This window comes from Topomyia yanbarensis, chromosome 2 (assembly GCF_030247195.1).
Source record: "Topomyia yanbarensis strain Yona2022 chromosome 2, ASM3024719v1, whole genome shotgun sequence".
In the NCBI taxonomy this organism is placed as follows: domain Eukaryota; kingdom Metazoa; phylum Arthropoda; class Insecta; order Diptera; family Culicidae; genus Topomyia; species Topomyia yanbarensis.
In genome coordinates, this window is record NC_080671.1 from 237,999,514 (window position 1) to 238,019,901 (window position 20,388).

The 20,388-nt window shown below is 47.5% G+C and overlaps 1 protein-coding gene across 16 annotated transcripts in view; it reads right to left on the reverse strand.

Annotated features, from left to right (window-relative positions):
• The window catches only part of LOC131678358 (neuronal acetylcholine receptor subunit alpha-7), a 1,795,942-nt gene that overhangs the window by 1,158,459 nt on the left and 617,095 nt on the right, over positions 1-20,388 (reverse strand). The window contains exon 1 of one of the 16 annotated variants that reach the window (XM_058958446.1): positions 11,349-11,674. The exons of the other annotated variants lie outside the window; for them this stretch is intronic. Within the exon in view, the coding sequence (XP_058814429.1) occupies positions 11,349-11,378 (30 nt within the window). The 5' untranslated portion in view covers positions 11,379-11,674. Of the gene's footprint in view, positions 1-11,348; positions 11,675-20,388 lie in introns of those variants that run through there. 16 annotated transcript variants of the gene reach the window in all.

The following is a 20,388-nucleotide window of genomic DNA, read 5'->3' on the forward strand; positions in this document are numbered from 1 at the left end:
ATTCAGCGGATGTGTCAAACGGTGGAGAAGTGGAACGCAGTCTCGGCTGCTACCATCCAGATTGCCAGTAGGCTACAGGTAATCTGGCGAACCGAGCAACAGACGGCGGGCACGGCTAACTAGTGATTGGTTAGCTGGAGCGAAAAAGGCCAAGCGCAAAATAAGAGAGTGAATGGTCTGTTCATGCCGAGGTAGGTTGGCGCAGCGAATGGCAACCGCGTAAGGGGTAAACCAAGCCACCCCGAAGCAAGACAGAAGAGTGAGTGTATAGGCGTATAAGTGGACTGCCTCATGCCAAGACGGGAGGGTCGTAGCGTAGTATGTTGGAACTAAGCTATCGATGCCTCATGGCGTGGCAGAGGAGTGAAAGGGTGAGCATCCAAGTCAGTCTCACATTGCATGTTAAGGGTGAGCATAAAAGTCAGCCTCACAGGTTGGTAGAGGCTAGCACAAAAGTAAGCCTAGCAAGGAATGAAAAAGGTGAGCACAAAAGTCAGCCTCGCATGGTATGTCAGAAGTGGGGCCTAAGAAAAATGTCCCACATGGGATGCCAGAGGGAGTGACAAAGGTACAATAGAGTGGCACGTTTGAGAGTGAATCAGGTGATAGGGTGAGCACCCAAGTCAGCCTCACATGGATGGGTAGGGCGAGCACAAAAGTAAGCCTAGCAAGGAATGAGTAAGGTGAGCACACAAGTCAGCCTCGCATGGAACGTAAAAGGTGAGCACAAAAGTCAGCCTCATGTGGGAGTGTTTGAGAGTGAATCAAAGAGTGATTGAGAGAGCACCCAAGTAAGCCTCATACAGGATGTATGATCGCGTGAGTGAGAGTGAATGAGTACATTCAGTACAGCCATCCCCCCAGAAGTAATACCGAGAGGTAGTTCCTGGGAGGAATGATGGCGGAGCCCAATGGAGTTTAGTCGGTATTAATGGCTGGTCACCATTCGAGTCCGACACGCCCCCAGTGCACCCCGTGTGGTAGATTGGACCCTACCGTTAGCACGTGTACTGGGCTAGGACATAAAGGTCTTCTCCATTGTAAAAAAAAAAAAAAAAAAGCGCTACTGGAGGCGCTTGCGAAACTCGATACTGTGCCAGCCAATAATGGCTCCGCTAGCACATTCCGTACAAACGGGGTGGATGCATGGATTGACGTAACATTTGCCTGCCCGAGTCTGGTTCCAGGTATGGAATGGAGGGTAGACGAGGGCTACACCCATAGCGAACATTTAGCAATTCGCTTTAGGATCAACTATGGTGTGCAGCATCCGAGGGCGGGAGATCTCTGTCAGGTACGCGGGTGGAAGTCCAATCACTTCGACATCGAAGTTTTCACCGCGGCCTGGGACTGGAGGCCAACACCGACAGTCTAAGCGGGGATGCGCTGGTAGCCATTCTACCACGCGCGTGCGACGCCACTACGCCGAGGAAAACCCTGCCAAGAAACGGCAGACTCCCGGTATATTGGTGGAGTGCCGAGACTGCAACTCTACGATCAGCCTGCCTCAGAGCTAGACGTAGGATGCAAAGAGCCCGCAGTATGCCGTAATTGGGATCTTACTGGTGTCGATCCTAATGTGCCGGTTGGCACTCCAGTTGGGTGAAGGTCTAGGGGCAGATCACTTGTGATGCATTTTTAAAAATCAGCGAAATTAAATGCATTTATTTCCATCAAAATAGAAATTCATGATGTATTTTGCGTTGCGTGCAATGTTTTTGCGTTGTCTGCAATGTGGTTTGCGTTGTCTGCAATATGGTTTGCGTTGCGTGTAAGACGTCAAAACCCTACAGAAAAACTAGCCCTACATTTAACAAAACGTCGAACAAAGTGGATCAGCGTAGGACGTTTGTTGAACAAACTTTTCTGCGAGGGAGTGCCAAGCTGATGCAAAAATAGAAATTAAATGCATTTTTTCTAATTTGAAGCAAATTTGTTATACATTCTTAAAGTGATCTGCCCCTAGGTGAAGATGCTTTATGCTAAAGTCTTGAATAAAACCTTAGCGGAAGTGGCACCGACTCGCTTCGTCGGAGCAGCATTCGGATTTATATGGCTTTTTCTAGAGGTTTGGCAGAGCCCAACATTGCCTTTCCCCACCATATCCTAGCAAAACTCCCCAACTCGCAGTAGGTGCGGAGGGGGAAAGGGTTCATTAAGCTCCTAAACTTCTGTCTTCCTGTCCCTGCTGCCCTCCGCATGTGTGTATGTGGAAAAAAATGTCATCTCTGTTTCTCAAAGATGGCTGGACCGATTTGCACAAACTTAGTCTCAAATGAAATACATAACCTTCCCATCGGCTACTATTGATTTTTTTACTGATTGGGTTTCCGGCTCCGGAGTTACGTAGAGTGTGGCCACACAGCAAATTCCCATATAAAATCAACTGAAATATTCTCAAAGGGGGGAGTAAAGGGATATTTCAAAATCGAATTTGTATATTTGATGCCAAATGTCTTTAAAATGCATGAAACGTCGAGATTTGATGCAAAATCGAAAAAAAATTTTTGGCGAAAATTGACTTTCTTGGACTTGGCACCTTTTTGCCCTTCTTATAAAGAAAGATTATGCAATCACTCTGAAAATTGTCAACCAAATCCCGGCGCAATTTTTTTTAGCTTATAAAGGCGTATGTATGCAGTGAGGATAATGTAGGTTAACCGAAAGACAACATTGATTATTGCTGATTAAGTTAATTCAATATTATATATTTTTGTTTCAATTAGGGGCGGATTCAGAATAAAATTTCCTAGTGGGTCTGAAATTATAATTTCGAAATGAACACATTACGTTATACGCAATGACCTCATTTGATAAAATCAGTGAAAAATTTGGTTTAAAATTATTTCGAGTTTAAAACTATTCAAATTTGAAACCAGTTTAAAATTTCTTAACAAGTTGAAAATCGGATCCTCCTCCTTGATCCGCCGCTGGTTTCAAGCGATGATTCAGTATCACATAGTATCTCAAGATCGTGGCTGTCGATCCATTGTATGTATGTGCAAATCGAACTGAATATGTAATATACCTTTCCACCATTGTATTGAACATAATTAGACATGGAATCGTAGTTTAGACAAATGAGAAAGGCACAATTGCACCACTAGGTGGATTAAAACAGGTTTTATGTTTGTGTTGAACCAACGAATAATACTATGTTTTGCTTTTGTTAAAATATAACGTTAAATTTGGGCTAGAAGCTCAAGTATCATTCTTTTATTTTGACGTAAAGTAGCCCCTGTGGCGTAAAGTAACCACCGATGACAGTATTTTAATTTTCCGCGAAATTTAATAGGAAAACGCTGAAAATGTCATAAAAATCTCAAAATTGCCTATTGAAAAAAAATCCTGCGTACGCCACTGGAAAAATCATTTGTTTTAGTTATATTCCCGGCTATGGTTTCGAGAAAAACGCAGTTAAAGTTTTCAGTGCACTTAGTAATGTCATTACAAATCTTTTTGCCTTTCTCCTATAGAAAGGTAATGCAATCACTCTGAACATCATTAACTAAATCCCGGCTCGGAGAGCCGTCTGTCATATACCATTCGACTCAGTTAGTCGAATTCGGCAAATGCCTGTGCGTGCGCGTATTTTTTTTTAATGCAGTGGAGAAGACCTTTACGTCCTAGCCCAGTACACGTGCTATTGGTAGGGTCCAAGCTACCGCACGGGGTGCACTGGGGGCGTGTCGGGCTCGAATGGTGACGTTGCCATTAATACCGACTAAACTCCATTGGGCTCCGCCATCGTTCCTCCCAGGAACTACCTCTCGGTATTACTTCTGGGGGGATGGCTGTACTTAATGTACTCATTCACTCTCACTCACGCGTTCATACGTCCTGTATGAGGCTTACTTGGGTGCTCTCTATCGCACCTTGATTCACTCTCAAACACTCCACATGAGGCTGACTTTTGTGCTCACCTTTTTCGTTCCTTGCGAGGCTGACTTGTGTGCTCACCTTACTCATTCCTTGCTAGGCTTACTTTTGTGCTCGCCTCACCCATACCATGTAAGGCTGACTTGGGTGCTCACCCTATCACCTGGTTCACTCTCGATCGTGCCACTCTATTGTACCTCTATCACTCCCCCTGGCATCCCATGTGGGACATTTATCTTAGGTCCCACTTCTGACATACCATGCGAGGCTGACTTGTGTGCTCACCTTTTTCATTCCTTGCTAGGCTTACTTTTGTGCTAGCCTCTACCATACCATGTGAGGCTGACTTTTGTGCTCACCCTTAACATGCCGTGTGAGACTGACTTGGATGCTCACCCTTTCACTCCTCTGCCACGCCATGAGGCATCGATAGCTAAGTCCCAACATACTACGCTACGACCCTCCCGTCTTGGCATGAGGCAGTCCACTTATACGCCTATACACTCACTCTTCTGTCTTGCTTCGGGGTGGCTGGGTTTACCCCTTACGCGGTTGCCAGTCGCTGCGCCAAACCTGCCTCGGCATGAACAGACCATTCACTCCCTTTTTTGCGCTAGGCCTTTTTCGTTCCAGCTAACCAATCACTAGTTAGCCGTGCCCGTCGTCTGTTGCTCGGTCCGCCAGATTACCTGTAGCCTACTGGCAATCTGGATGGTAGCAGCCGAGACTGCGTTCCACTTATCCACCGATTTACACATTCGCTGAATAAGGGTATCAGGGGTTGTGTCCCAGCTGCAGACGTCAAGCATTGCTCTTCTTTCGACGTCGAACCGAGGACATACGAACAGTATGTGTTCGGCAGTTTCGTCTACACCTGGGCAGTCCGGGCAGACTGGGACCTCCGCGTGCCCGAACCTGTGGAGGTACTGTCGGAAACAGCCATGGCCTGACAGGAATTGTGTCAAGTGGAAGTGAACTTCCCCATGGAGTCTTCCCACCCAGCTCGATATGCTAGGTATCAGCCGGTGGGTCTACCTACTTTTCGAGGAGTTGTCCCACTCACGCTGCCATCTGGCAACCGAGGTCACCCCGGTGCGCTCGTGGGCTCCCCTATTTCCACGTAGCTCGAAGCACTCCTCGTCTTCCCGAATGACCAGCCCGACTGGCATCATGCTCGCTATCACGCAGGGTGCATCGTGTGATACCGTGCGGTAGGCAGATATCACTCTGAGGCACATCACGCGGTAGGTGCTCTCCAGTTTCTGTAGGTAACTGGTTACCCTCAGTGCTCTTGACCATGACGGGCCGCCGTACCTGAGGATAGATACGGCAACGCCTGCCAGTAACCTACGTCTACTGGTGCACACCTTTGAGCTGTTGGACATCATTCTCGATAGTGCCGCAACAGCAGTCGACGCTCTCTTGCATGTATAGTCGACATGGCTGCCGAAGGTCAGCTTGTCGTCTATAATGACTCCGAGAGACTTCAGACTTCGCTGTGAAGAGATCGCGACTTCTCCCACATGGATAACTGCATGTTGTGCCGACTTGCGGTTGTTGACGATAACTACCTCCGTCTTATGATGAGCGAGCTCCAGGCCTCTCGCGCTCATCCATTCCTCCACCGTGTTGATCGCGTGTTCTGCGGTTAGTTCTACCTCAGGGATTGACTCCCCGTAGACCTCCAAGGATACGTCGTCAGCAAAGCCGACGATCTTGACCCCAGGAGGGAACTTCAGTCTCAGAACCCCGTCATACATGAGGTTCCATAGCACCGGGCCTAGGATCGAGCCTTGTGGGACTCCGGCGGTAATCGGAACACTTTTCTGACCGGCATCGGTCTCGTATAGCAGTACGCGGTTCTGGAAGTAACTTTCCAGAATCCGGTACAGACCCACCGGTAGGCTAAGCCGGTGTAACGAGAGCGCGATGGCATCCCAGCTTGCGCTGTTGAATGCGTTCTTCACGTCAAGTGTCACTAACACACAGTATCGAATGCCTCGCCTTTTCCGTTGGATCGCTATCTCGGCAGTATTTATCACTGAGCTGAGAGCGTCCACTGTGGACTTACCCTTCCGAAAGCCAAACTGGTTGCTTGACAGGCCGTCCATACCTTCCGCGTATGGGGTTAGCCTGTTGAGGATGATCCTCTCAAGCAGTTTGCCAGTCGTGACTATCAGACAGATTGGTCTGTACGCCGATGGGTCGCCTGGCGGCTTCCCGGACTTCGGCAACAGCACCAATTTCTGCCTTTTCCATCTATCGGGGAAGCGGCACTCGTCAAGGCATCTCTGCATAGCTAGTCTGAACATGTTCGGGTTCGCTATGATCGCTGCCTTGAGAGCGTTGTTTGGAACTCCATCCGGCCCTGGAGCTTTGTTCATTGCTAGGGATTTAGCCACTGCGAGTAGTTCTTCATTCGTCACTGGAGCCACCATTTCGGCCGTGCCCGCGCTGTCTCATAGTGCAGGTGGCCAGGGGCTTGTGGCTTGAGACGGGAAGAGTATTTTTTTTCTTTTTTTTACCATTTTTTTGTTAACCATTTTTGTTAACGACCTATTGAGTCAATTTGTCAACAGTTTTTTCGGCATTTAATTAGCAAGGGACTGGAAGGTGAAGTATATTTTTCAATATTTAGATCCATAGTACTCAAGGGAGAGCAAGGTGATGAAAGGAGAAAGTTTAGAAAAGCGAAAGTCGGTTCCGACAGCATGAAGTAACAAGTTACTTTACGCTTGTTCGGACATGCCGTAGACTCAGGTGATTCGCATTTCTAATGCCAAAAGACCCTGACCCCTACGGTAGCAGACAAAGGGTTAAGTCGCCGGTGAGCTCTAAGCTTGCATATATGATCCTTCCACGCTTTTCTAAACTTTCTCCTTTCAACACCTTGCTCTCCCTTGAGTACTATGGCTTTAAATATTGAAAAATATACTTCACCTTCCAGTCCCTTGCTAATTAAATGCCGAAAAAACTGTTGACGGGAAGAGTACTTCAATAATCGTCGCCAACCGGTCCGGAGACCGTTCTGGGGGTGAAGAGCCCCCTTTGGTCTTGGCCATCACAATCCTGTAGGCGTCACCCCACGGATTGGCGTTGGCACTCTCACACAGGTTGTCGAAACACGCTCTCTTGCTACTTTTAATGGCCTTGTTAAGGGCCAATTTCGCAGCTCGAAACACTTCACGGCGGTTCTCTCTTGCATCCTCGGTGCGAGTCTAGCTCTGAGGCAGGCTGACCGTAGAGCTACAATCTCGGCACTCCACCAGTATACCGGGCATCTGCCGTTTCTTGGCAGTGTTTTCCTCGGCATAGTGGCGTCGCACGCGCGTGGTAGAACATCTACCAGCGCATCCTCGCTTAGACTGTCGGTGTTGGCCTCCAGTCCGAAGCGGTGAAAGCTTCGCTGTCGAAGTGATTGGACTTCCACCCGCGTACCTGACAGAGATCTCCCGCCCTCGGATGCTGCACACCATAGTTGATCCTAAAGCGGATTGCTAAATGTTCGCTATGGGTGTAGCCTTCGTCTACCCTCCATTCCATGCCATGTCGATCATCTGGTTGAACTGTTCTATTGGCCACCTTGGTGGAGCGTAGCAGCTGCAATAGAACACACCATTGATCTTGGCAATCGCAACACCCTCAGCGGAGGAGTGTATTACCTCTTGAACCGGGAACCGTCCCATTGTACAGATTGCCACCATTCCAGACCCGTCCGACACCCAATTTCCGTTGCCGGCAAGGATGCTGTACGGGTCTGATAAGAGGGCGACATCTGTCCTCGACTCCGAGACCGACTGCCACAGCAGCTGTTGGGCTGCTGCACAATGGTTAAGATTTAGCTGTGTGACGTTCACGGCTTCTTCTTATTTACCTCACCGAAGGGACACGAAGGTCCGCCCATAGCACGTTTATGGGCTTGCTTGTTAGCGGTGCAGATAAGGCACTTGTGCGCCTTAGTGCAACCCCGCTCCTTATGCCCCTCCTCGCCGCAGCGACGACATAGTTTGCTCCTATCTATGCCCTTGCACTCGTAGGATTTGTGACCGGACTCAAGGCACCGATAGCACCTATCCACTGAAGGCGGCTGGGGTATGCTAATTGGGCATACCGACCAGCCGATCTTCAGATTACCTTTCTCGGTTACCTTTTTGGCATCCGCCTTCAGTAGCCTGAGGTAGGCTACTTGGGTGCCAGAGGGTCCCTCTCTAAAGCGCACAGAGGCCTGCTCCATTGGGACGTCGCATTGCTCCTTAACGGCTGCGACGACATCGTCTGCGGTCGTGAACTCGTCCAGATGCTTGCACTGGAGAGGCATTTCCGCCCCTAGCGACCTGACCTGGGCGCCTTCACCAAGAACCTCTTGGGCCAAGGCCTTGTACACCGCACTAGATTATGCGCCTCGCTTCAGCACCAGAAGCATTTCTCCCGTGTTGGTGCGTCTCACGCTACGCACATCTTGCCCAAGGGCCTTCATCGACTTTAAGACGTCGGCGTATTTTTCCTTGTCGGTTTTTAACCACAAGGCCTCGCCTCTGTTCTTGGCCTTCTTCGCGGGCCGCGGTACCTCCGGTGTCGGTGCCGGTTTCTTTCTGGTGACCAGCGTCCAGGGGTTAACGCCCCCCTGCCCCGGTCGCGCCGGGTTGCTGGTACCAACGCTCTGCTCAGCGAGGTCACTCTCGCCCTCGCTTACCTCGACCAAACGGCGTCTGGCCTTAACGGTTGCACGCCGTGTGGTGTCGGTTTTTGCACCCTCGCCTGGCATAAGCCTGCTGTTTCTGTCTTGCGACACGAACAGTTTTCCGGAGCTCCAGGAGGCTCTGTTTTAACTCCTTGCTTATGTTTTGCTTTGCGCTAGTGAACTCGATTATTGAATCGAACTGCTCCACCACTTTGCGCATCGCGAATAGTAGCCCGTCCAGTGCGTTGGTAGGGCTATTTCCTACCACTACTGGGGGGTCACTGGTGCTATCAGATGCAGCACTCTTCGCTCCACTACTCTCCCCACGGGGGGGGGGGGGAGACCTCGCCAAACCATCTCTAGCAAAGGGGTTTGGTACCTCTGTTTGTTTATTTTTGTTTTTGTTTATCTCCATGTTTGAACCCACGAGTAGCGCGAGAATAAATGTCCGCCACGCCAGAGCTCCGCATTAACGTGGTAAGGGACGCTCCACAGGCTCCGTTAACGATCGAGCATCTGTTTCACCACCTCGATCACTCATCCCTCGGCACGGGCCGCTTCACGCCTTGGAATTGGGGTTATGACCTATCTTGCTTTACGTGGTGACCGCGGCTCAGATCATCACAACCATCCTCCTTTACCAAGGCTTTGGACCTGTAGCTCTGGTTCTCAGTAGTTCCATGTACGTATATTATTACAGACATGCTACTATTGAAATCCGTCATTCGCTAGCGGAGTTGCGTATGTGTGTGTGCGTGTGTATGTATGTATGTGACCAAAAATAAGCACATCGGTTACTCAGGAATGGATGAACCGATTTTTTTAAACTTTGTGTCAAGTGAAAGGTACAACGTTCCCATAGTCTGCTATTGAATTTAATTCAATGCCGACTACCGGTTTTGGAGTTACGGGTTGAAGAGTGCGGACACACAACAAATTCACATTTTTGCCTTTCTCCTATAGAAAGGTTATGCAATCACCCTGAATATCGTCAATTTAATCTCGGCAATTTTTTTGTACTTGTATAGGTTTTCTGTATTTTAGCAGGGGCGTAATTAGGGGAATACGGTGAGGGCTACCCCCTCTCCCCCACATCACTCACCACTTTTTCCTAAACCGCCCTTCGCTCATCATGTACCTTCCTACTCGGATAAAATTTTCTAGTTCCACCAGATTAAATTTTCCTAGTGGGTCTGAAAAACCAGTCAAAAATTTGGTTTGAAATGATTTTGAGTTGATAAACTAATTTAAAATTTCTTAACAAGTTGAAAATTTTTGGTGGTGTCCAAACTTTCGAACCCTTCTCCTGGATCCGCCGCTGATTTCAAATGTTTCAGCGTCGACACATAGCAACTCAAGTTCGAAGCTGTCGATTCATTGTACGTATGTGTAAATCGCACTGAATATGTAATAGACATTTCCACCATTATACTAAACATACCCAGCCATGGAATCGTAGTTTGGATAAATGAGAAAGGCACAATTGCACCACCAGGTGGATTAAAACGGGTTTTTAAAAATTATGTCACCGTGGGGGGGGGGGGGGGGGTTATTTGCACCCTGATTTTTTGTCAGCGATTTTGAAGGGGGACGCAAATAATTTTTTTTATTATAACCAAAATTTAAAAAATGCCACGTTTTATAGAACATCAATAGCTTTCATAGAGTTTTGCTTTTCGTCATTGAAAACTATTCTGGTAGTTTTGGAAATCCTACGATTATTTTTATTTTGACCATTCTCGGGTAAATATGACGTCCGAATCAGAGCTTAAAAAAGTTGACATCGCTGCATGAACTTGAAAGAAAACGAAATTCAATTCATGCCCGCTGCGATGAATGAAATTTTTGGTTCGTTTCCATCGTCATTCGTTCTCCCGACGCAGCGCTTTCAAGTACGGACACGTTCGGTTTCAGAAGCAAAGTGAATTTTATTTCTATGCTGGCTCTGAGAGGGATTATCGATCAAAAGTGCACCAGATATAGATTACGCAATTCACTTATGCTCGAAAATGTAGAAGATGCTAACTTCTACCTTCAAACTATCGACATAATAACAAATGAATACTTTGGTTGGTGAATGAATTTATATTTCCTCTGCACTCAAGCATTCGATTCTGCATGAAATTTAAGTCAGTTGGAAAGTGAATGAATGAGAGAAGCGTTGAATGTGACTGTCGGTTTCGGTAAATGCAAGCAGAAATAGGTAACTGATTTAGAAATTTCGTAACACTGGTCCGAATAAAATCGTCGATCCAGTCCAACATCAAACGAAACGTTTACTATTCGCGGAAGGAAGGACCCGCCTGTGAATTATCAAACAAACATCTCATGGAAAGGCTAATACAGACCGACTTCTGAATCGATTCCATTTAAATCGCAACAGTCGATAGAGAAAAAAATCGATTGTTGCATTCGAAAATAATTTCGATAAGGAAACAATTTGAATTCAAATCAGACTCCTGGCGATTTATATATGGTTCAATATTCAATATACATGAGGTTTACCGAAAGGCTTTTGACATTTAAAAAATTCATATGGGATGAACTTGACCATATCAAAATCTGCTGCTAAACTTTCCATTTAAGACAAAGCTTGTGAAAATTGAATAAGCCATTTTCCAAGGAGCCAAAGGGACTTTAATTCTGAAATATTCCAAGAACCAGGAACATGCGAAATTGTTGAGATTGACACTGGAATCAAAAGAAGTTTGTCTGGCCATCAGCGATCAAGAAGGCACTAGCAAAGCTAAATATAGATCTTCCAAACAATGATATCATCGACACTTACCGCTGGGAGAACCGGGAATCTATTATCCATATCAATTTCTGTAGCCTTGGAGTAACAGGAAAGATGGACTGAAAAGTTTGCGAGGATATACCCTCAGCGACCACTAAGCGATCTGCTACAGCATTGATGACAGGACACGGTTTGAATATGTGGGATATATATAAACGAGTGAAGCGATCTTTCACAAGGACGTGTCCGTCGAAGAAATTAAATTTTAACAGCACTACTATGAAGAGCGTGTAAACTTCCCGCAAAGATGATTCATTAGTCGTCCACAAAGGTACCGTTTGAATCAGAGTAATGTGCACGATCCTCGCGATATACAATCTATTTCTGGAGTATTTTAAACTTAACGTCAGCATGCCTGAAAAATAAGGGAAACTTTTTAGGACGTCTAGCCAAGAGAAATCAAGGATTTGTTTCCAAATAACTGAGGTAATGTCGCACCTTTTTGCCACAATAGAAAGGTATTGCAATTGCTCCGAAAACTGACTTCTTAACGGAGGCCCGGAGGGCCCAGTGACATATACCATTCGATTCAGTTCGTCGAGTTGGGCAAATGCCTGTGTGTGTATGTATGTGTGTATGTATGTGTGTGTGTGTGTATGTGCGTCTGTGTGTGTGTATGTGACCAAAAATGTCACTCATTTTTCTCAGAGATGGCTAAACCGATTTAGACAAATTTAGTCTCAAATGAAAGGTGCAACGTTCCCATAAGCTGCTATTGAATTTCTGATGGGTCCGACTTCCGGTTCCGGAATTACAGGGTGGTGAGCACGATCACGCAGAAAATGTCGATTTTAATAAATTTGCAATGAATGTATAATGGTGAAAATTTTTCCAAAATGTGACCACAACTGCTTCGATTTGTAGTACTAGATCACTAACATCCATTTAAAGTCTATTTGGCTACATTGGCCACCATCGTCGGTTCCGGAAGCCCCGGCGGAAGTATCCAAATTCAGAATAACAGTCACATCGGTTTCTCGGAGATGGCTAGACCGAATCAACCAAACTTAGTCTCAAATGAAAGACGTTGCGTCCCTGTAAATGGCTATTAAATTTTATCCCGAACCGACTTCCGGTTCCGGAGTTACGGGTTGTGGCGTGCGATCACATAGCAAATTGTGATTCAAACCGATACTCCGATGAAAGCAAAAAAGGTGAAAATTTCGCTAAAGTGTCTCTCAAACAACTTAAATTTGCTGTTCTAGGTCACTGGCGGCCAACCAAACTTTCGTTGACTACATTGACCACCATAGACGGTTCCGGAAGTGCCCGGGAAAAGCGGCCATCTTTCAAAACTAGCAAACTCATATCAATTTCTCGGAAATGGTTGGGCCGATTTTTACAAACCCAAATGATAGCTATATTATCCCCACAGATGTCTATAAACTTTCGCACGGATCGCTTTTATAGTTCCGGAAATATAGACTGAACCGTCCGGTCACATATGAAATTCCCATATAAGCACCATTTTGCCTTTCTCAACAGAAAGGTATTGCAATTGCTCTGAAAACCGACTTTTTAACGGAAGCCCGAGTGACATATACCATTCGATTCAGTTCGGCAAATGTTTGTGCGTGTGTATGTATGTGTGTATGAATGTATGTGTGTGTATATGCGTCTGTGTGTGTATGTGACCAAAAATATCACTCATTTTTCTCAGAGATGGCTGAACCGATTTTGACAGACTTAGTCTCAAATGAAAGGTAAAACGTTCCCATAGGCTGCTATTGAATTTCTAATGGATCCGACTTCCGGTTCCGGAATTACAGGGTGATGAGTACGAACACGCAGAAAATGTCGATTTTAATAAATTCTGCAATGAATGTATAATGGTGAAAATTTTTCCAAAATGTGACCACAACTGCTTCGATTTGTAGTGCTAGGTCACTAACATCCATTCAAAGTCTATTTGGCCACATTGGCCACCATCATCAGTTCCGGAAGCCCCGGCGGAAGTATTTAAATTCAGAATAACAGTCACATCGGTTTCTCGGAGATGGCTAGATGGTTATAGGTTGTGGCGTGCGATCACATAGCAAATTGCGATTCAAACCGATACTCCGATGAAAGCAAAAGAGGTAAAAATTTCGCTAAAATGTCTCTCAAACAACTTAAATTTGCTGTTCTAGGTCACTGACGGCCAACCATACTTTCGTTGACCACATTGACCACCATAGACGGTTCCGGAAGTGCCCGGGAAAAGCGGCCATCTTTCAAAATTGAAGAACTCACATCAGTTTCCTGGAAATGGTTGAGCCGATTTTCACAAACTTAGTCCCAAATGATCCCCACAGATGTCTATAACATTTCGCACGGATTGCTTATATGGGTCCGGAAATATACACTAAACCGTCCGATCACATATGAAATTCCCATATAAGCCGGAACTCAAATTTTTTTTTCAAGGGGGGACCCCATGATATTTCAGAAATCGAATTCGTATTTTTGATGCCAAACATCCTTAAAATGCATGAAACGTCGAGATTTTATGTTATCACGAAAAATTTTTACCGATTTCGCACCTTTTACCTTTCTCAATAGAAAGGTATTGCAATTGCTCTGAAAACCGACTTTTTAACGGAGGACCGAGTGACATACACCATTCGATTCAGTTCGGCAAATGTCTGTGTGTGTATATATGTGTTTTTTTACAATGGAGAAGAACTTTACGTCCTAGCCCAGTACACGTGCTATTGATAGGGTCCAAGCTACCGCACGGGCTGTACTGGGGGCGTGTCGGGCTCGAATGGTGACGCTGCCATTAATACCGACTAAACTCCATTGGGCTCCGCCATCGTTCCTCCCAGGAACTACCTCTCGGTATTACTTCTGGGGGGATGGATGTACTTAATGTACTCATTCACTCTCACTCACGCGTTCATACGTCCTGTATAGGCACAAATCCCCGACTATGTACGGGGAACGTGCAATTTGAGCCAATATATTATGATTCCTGATTCCTGATTCATACGTCCTGTATGAGGCTTACTTGGGTGCTCTCTCTATCACACCTTGATTCACTCTCAAACACTCCCACATGAGGCTGACTTTTGTGCTTACCTTTTTCGTTTCTTGCGAGGCTGACTTGTGTGCTCATCTTACTCATTCCTTGCTAGGCTTACTTTTATGCTCGCCTCACCCATGCAATATGAGGCTGACTTGGGTGCTCACCCTATCACCTGATTCACACTCGATCGTACCACTCTATTGTACCTCTGTCACTCCCCCTGGCATCCCATGTGGGACATTTTTCTTAGGCCCCACTTCTGACATACCATGCGAGGCTGACTTGTGTGCTCACCTTTTTCATTCCTTGCTAGGCTTACTTTTGTGCTAGCCTCTACCATACCATGTGAGGCTGACTTTTGTGCTCACTCTTAACATGCTGTGTGAGACTGACTTGGATGCTCACCCTTTCACTCCTCTGCCACGCCATGAGACATCGATAGCTAAGTCCCAACATACTACGCTACGACCATCCCGTCTTGGCATGAGGCAGTCCACTTATACGCATACGTGTGTATGTATGTGTCTATGTGTGTGTATGTATGTGTCTATGTATGCATGTGTGTATGTGCGTCTGTGTGTGTATGCGACTAAAAATGTCACTCATTTTTCTCAGAGATGGCTGAACCGATTTTGACAAACTTAGTCTCAAATGAAAGGTAAAACGTTCCCATAGGCTGCTGTTGAATTCCGGTTCCGGAATTACAGGGTGATGAGTACGAACACGCAGAAAATGTCGATTTTAATAAATTCTGCAGTGAATGCATAAAGGTGAAATTTTTTCCAAAATATGACCACAACTGCTTCGATTTGTAGTATTAGGTCACTAACAGCCATTTATAGTCTATTTGGCCACATTGACCACCATCATCGGTTCCGGAAGCCCCGGCGGAAGTATCTAAATTCAGAATAACAGTGACATCGGTTTCTCGGAGATGGCTAGACCGATTCAACTAAAATTGGTTTCAAATGAAAGGTATTGTGTCCCCGTAAATGGCTATTAAATTTCATCCCGATCTGACTTCCGGTTCCGGAGTTACAGGTTGTGGCGTGCGATCACATAGCAAATTGTGATTCAAACCGATACTCCGATGAAAGCAAAAAAGGTAAAAATTTCGCTAAAATGTCTCTCAAACAACTTAAATTTGCTGTTCTAGGTCACTGACGGCCAACCAAACTTTCGTTGACCACATTGACCACCATAGACGGTTCCGGAAGTGCCCGGGAAAAGCGGCCATCTTTCAAAATTGACGAACTCACATCAGTTTCCCAGAAATGGTTAGGCCGATTTTCACAAACTTAGTCCCAAATGATAGCTATAATATCCCCACAGATGTCTATAAAATTTCGTACGGATTGCTTCAATGGGTCCGAAAATATAGACTAAACCGTCCGGTCACATATGAAATTCCCATATAAGCCGGAGCTCAATTTTTTTTTTCAAGGGAGGGACCCCATGATATTTCAGAAATCGGATTCGTATTTTTGATGCCAAACATCGTTAAAATGCATGAAACGTCGAGATTTTATGTTATCACGAAATTTTTTTGCCGATTTCGCACCTTTTTGCCTTTCTCAATAGAAAGGTATTGCAATTGCTCTGAAAACCGACTTTTTAACGGAGGGCCGAGTGACAGATACCATTCGATTCAGTTCGTCGAGTTCGGCAAATGTCTGTGTATGTATGTATGTGTTTTTTTTACAATGGAGAAGACCTTTACGACCTAGCCCAGTACACGTGCTATTGGTAGGGTCCAAGCTACCGCACGGGCTGCACTGGGGGCGTGTCGGGCTCGAATGGTGACGCTGCCATTAATACCGACTAAACTCCATTGGGCTCCGCCATCGTTCTTCCCAGGAACTACCTCTCGGTATTACTTCTGGGGGGATGGCTGTACTTAATGTACTCATTCACTCTCACTCACGCGTTCATACGTCCTGTATGAGGCTTACTTGGGTGCTCTCTCTATCACACCTTGATTCACTCTCAAACACTCCACATGAGGCTGACTTTTGTGCTCACCTTTTTCGTTCCTTGCGAGGCTGACTTGTGTGCTCACCTTACTCATTCCTTGCTAGGCTTACTTTTATGCTCGCCTCACCCATGCAATGTGAGGCTGACTTGGGTGCTCACCCTATCACCTGATTCACACTCGATCGTACCACTCTATTGTACCTCTATCACTCCCCCTGGCATCCCATGTGGGACATTTATCTTAGGCCCCACTTCTGACATACCATGCGAGGCTGACTTGTGTGCTCACCTTTTTCATTCCTTGCTAGGCTTACTTTTGTGCTAGCCTCTACCATACCATGTGAGGCTGACTTTTGTGCTCACCCTTAACATGCTGTGTGAGACTGACTTGGATGCTCACCTTTTCACTCCTCTGCCACGCCATGAGGCATCGATAACTAAGTCCCAACATACTACGCTACGACCCTCCCGTCTTGGCATGAGGCAGTCCACTTATACGCATACGTGTGTATGTATGTGTCTTTTTTTTTTTTTTTTTTTTTTTTACAATGGAGAAGACCTTTATGTCCTAGCCCAGTACACGTGCTAACGGTAGGGTCCAATCTACCACACGGGGTGCACTGGGGGCGTGTCGGACTCGAATGGTGACCAGCCATTAATACCGACTAAACTCCATTGGGCTCCGCCATCATTCCTCCCAGGAACTACCTCTCGGTATTACTTCTGGGGGGATGGCTGTACTCAATGTACTCATTCACTCTCACTCGCGCGATCATACATCCTGTATGAGGCTTACTTGGGTGCTCTCTCAATCACACTTTGATTCACTCTCAAACACTCCCACATGAGGCTGACTTTTGTGCTCACCTTTTACGTTCCATGCGAGGCTGACTTGTGTGCTCACCTTACTCATTCCTTGCTAGGCTTACTTTTGTGCTCGCCCTACCCATACATGTGAGGCTGACTTGGGTGCTCACCCTATCACCTGATTCACTCTCAATCGTGCCACTCTATTGTACCTTTGTCACTCCCTCTGGCATCCCATGTGGGACATTTTTCTTAGGCCCCACTTCTGACATACCATGCGAGGCTGACTTTTGTGCTCACCTTTTTCATTCCTTGCTTGCTACCAACCTGTGAGGCTGACTTTTATGCTCACCCTTAACATGCAGTGTGAGACTGACTTGGATGCTCACCCTTTCACTCCTCTGCCACGCCATGAGGCATCGATAGCTTAGTTCCAACATACTACGCTACGACCCTCCCGTCTTGGCATGAGGCAGTCCACTTATACGCCTATACACTCACTCTTCTGTCTTGCTTCGGGGTGGCTGGGTTTACCCCTTACGCGGTTGCCATTCGCTGCGCCAACCTACCTCGGCATGAACAGACCATTCACTCTCTTATTTTGCGCTTGGCCTTTTTCGCTCCAACTAACCAATCACTAGTTAGCCGTGCCCGCCGTCTGTTGCTCGGTTCGCCAGATTACCTGTAGCCTACTGGCAATCTGGATGGTAGCAGCCGAGACTGCGTTCCACTTCTCCACCGTTTGACACATCCGCTGAATAAGGGTATCCGGGGTTGTGTCCCAGCCACAGACGTCAAGCATTGCTCTTCTTTCGACGTCGAACCGATGACATACGAACAGTATGTGTTCGGCAGTTTCGTCTACACCTGGGCAGTCCGGGCAGACTGGGACCTCCGCGTGTCCGAACCTGTGGAGGTACTGACGGAAACAGCCATGGCCTGACAGGAATTGTGTCAGGTGGAAGTGAACTTCCCCATGGGGTCTTCCCACCCAGCTCGATATGCTAGGTATCAGCCGGTGGGTCCACCTACCTTTCGAGGAGTTGTCCCACTCACGCTGCCATCTGGCGACCGAGGTCACCCTGGTGCGCTCGCGGGCTCCCCTATTTCCACGTAGCTCAAAGCACTCCTCATCTTCCCGAATGACCAGCCCGACTGGCATCATGCTCGCTATCACGCAGGATGCATCGTGTGATACCGTGCGGTAGGCAGATATCACTCTGAGGCACATCACGCGGTAGGTGCTCTCCAGTTTCTGTAGGTAACTGGTTACCCTCAGTGCTCTTGACCATGACGGGCCGCCGTACCTGAGGATAGATACGGCAACGCCTGCCAGTAACCTACGTCTACTGGCGCACACCTTTGAGCTGTTAGACATCATTCTCGATAGTGCCGCAACAGCAGTCGACGCTCTCTTGCACGTATAGTCGACATGGCTGCCGAAGGTCAGCTTGTCGTCTATAATGACTCCGAGAGACTTCAGACTTCGCTGTGAAGTGATCGCGACTTCTCCCACATGGATAACTGCATGTTGTGCCGACTTGCGGTTGTTGACGATAACTACCTCCGTCTTATGATGAGCGAGCTCCAGGCCTCTCGCGCTCATCCATTCCTCCACCGTGCTAATCGCGTGTTCTGCGGTTAGTTCTACCTCAGGAATTGACTCCCCGTAGACCTCCAAGGTTACGTCGTCGGCAAAGCCGACGATCTTGACCCCAGGAGGGAACTTCAGTCTCAGAACCCCGTCATACATGAGGTTCCATAGCACCGGGCCTAGGATCGAGCCCTGCGGGACTCCGGCGGTAATCGGAACCCTTTTCTGACCGGCATCGGTCTCGTATAGCAGTACGCGGTTTTGGAAGTAACTTTCCAGGATCCGGTACAGACCCACCGGTAGGCTAAGCCGGTGTAACGAGAGCGCGATGGCATCCCAGCTTGCGCTGTTGAATGCATTCTTCACGTCAAGTGTCACTAACGCACAGTATCGAATACCTCGCCTTTTTCGTTGGATCGCTATCTCGGCAGTATTTATCACTGAGTTGAGAGCGTCCACTGTGGACTTACCCTTCCGAAAGCCAAACTGGTTGCTTGACAGACCGTCCGTACCTTCCGCGTACGGGGTGAGCCTGTTGAGGATGATCCTCTCAAGCAGTTTGCCAGTCGTGTCTATCAGACAGATTGGTCTGTACGCCGATGGGTCGCCTGGCGGCTTCCCGGGCTTCGGCAACAGCACCAGTTTCTGCCTTTTCCATCTATCGGGGAAACGGCACTCGTCAAGGCATCTCTGCATAGCTAGCCTGAACATGTTCGGGTTCGCTATGATCGCTGCCTTGAGAGCGTTGTTCGGGACTCCATCCGGCCCTGGAGCTTTGTTCATTGCTAGGGATTTAGCCACTGCGAGTAGTTCTTCGTTCGTCACTGGAGCCACCATTTCGACCGTGCCCGCACTATCTCGTAGTGCAGGTGGCCAGGGGCTTGTGGCTCGAGACGGGAAGAGTACTTCGATAATCGTTGCCAACCGGTCCGGAGACCGTTCAGGGGGTGAGGAGCCCCCTTTGGTCTTGGCCATCACAATCCGGTAGGCGTCACCCCACGGATTCGCGTTGGCACTCTCACACAGGTTGTCGAAACACGCTCTCTTGCTGCTTTTAATAGCCTTGTTAAGGGCTAATTTCGCAGCTCGAAACGCTTCACGGCGGTTCTCTCTTGCATCCTCGGTGCGAGCTCTTTGCATCCTACGTCTAGCTCTGAGACAGGCTGACCGTAGAGCTGCAATCTCGGCACTCCACCAGTATACCGGGCATCTACCGTTTCTTGGCAGTGTTTTTCTCGGCATAGTGGCGTCGCACGCGCGTGATAGAACAGCTACCAGCGCATCCCCGCTTAGACTGTCGGTGTTGGCCTCCAGTCCTAGGGCCGCGGTGAAAGCTTCGCTGTCGAAGTGATTGGACTTCCACCCGCGTACCTGACAGGGATCTCCCGCCCTCGGATGCTGCACACCATAGTTGATCTTAAAGCGGATTGCTAAATGATCGCTATGGGTGTAGCCTTCGTCTACCCTCCATTCCATGCCTGGAGCCAGACTCGGGCTGGCAAAGGTCAAATCAATCCACGCCTCCACTCCGTTTCTACGGAATGTACTAGCGGAGCCATCATTAGCTAGCACAGTATCGAGTTTCGCAAACGCTTCCATTAGCGCTTGACCCCTGCTATTTGTACAGCGGCTGCCCCACTCCACTGCCC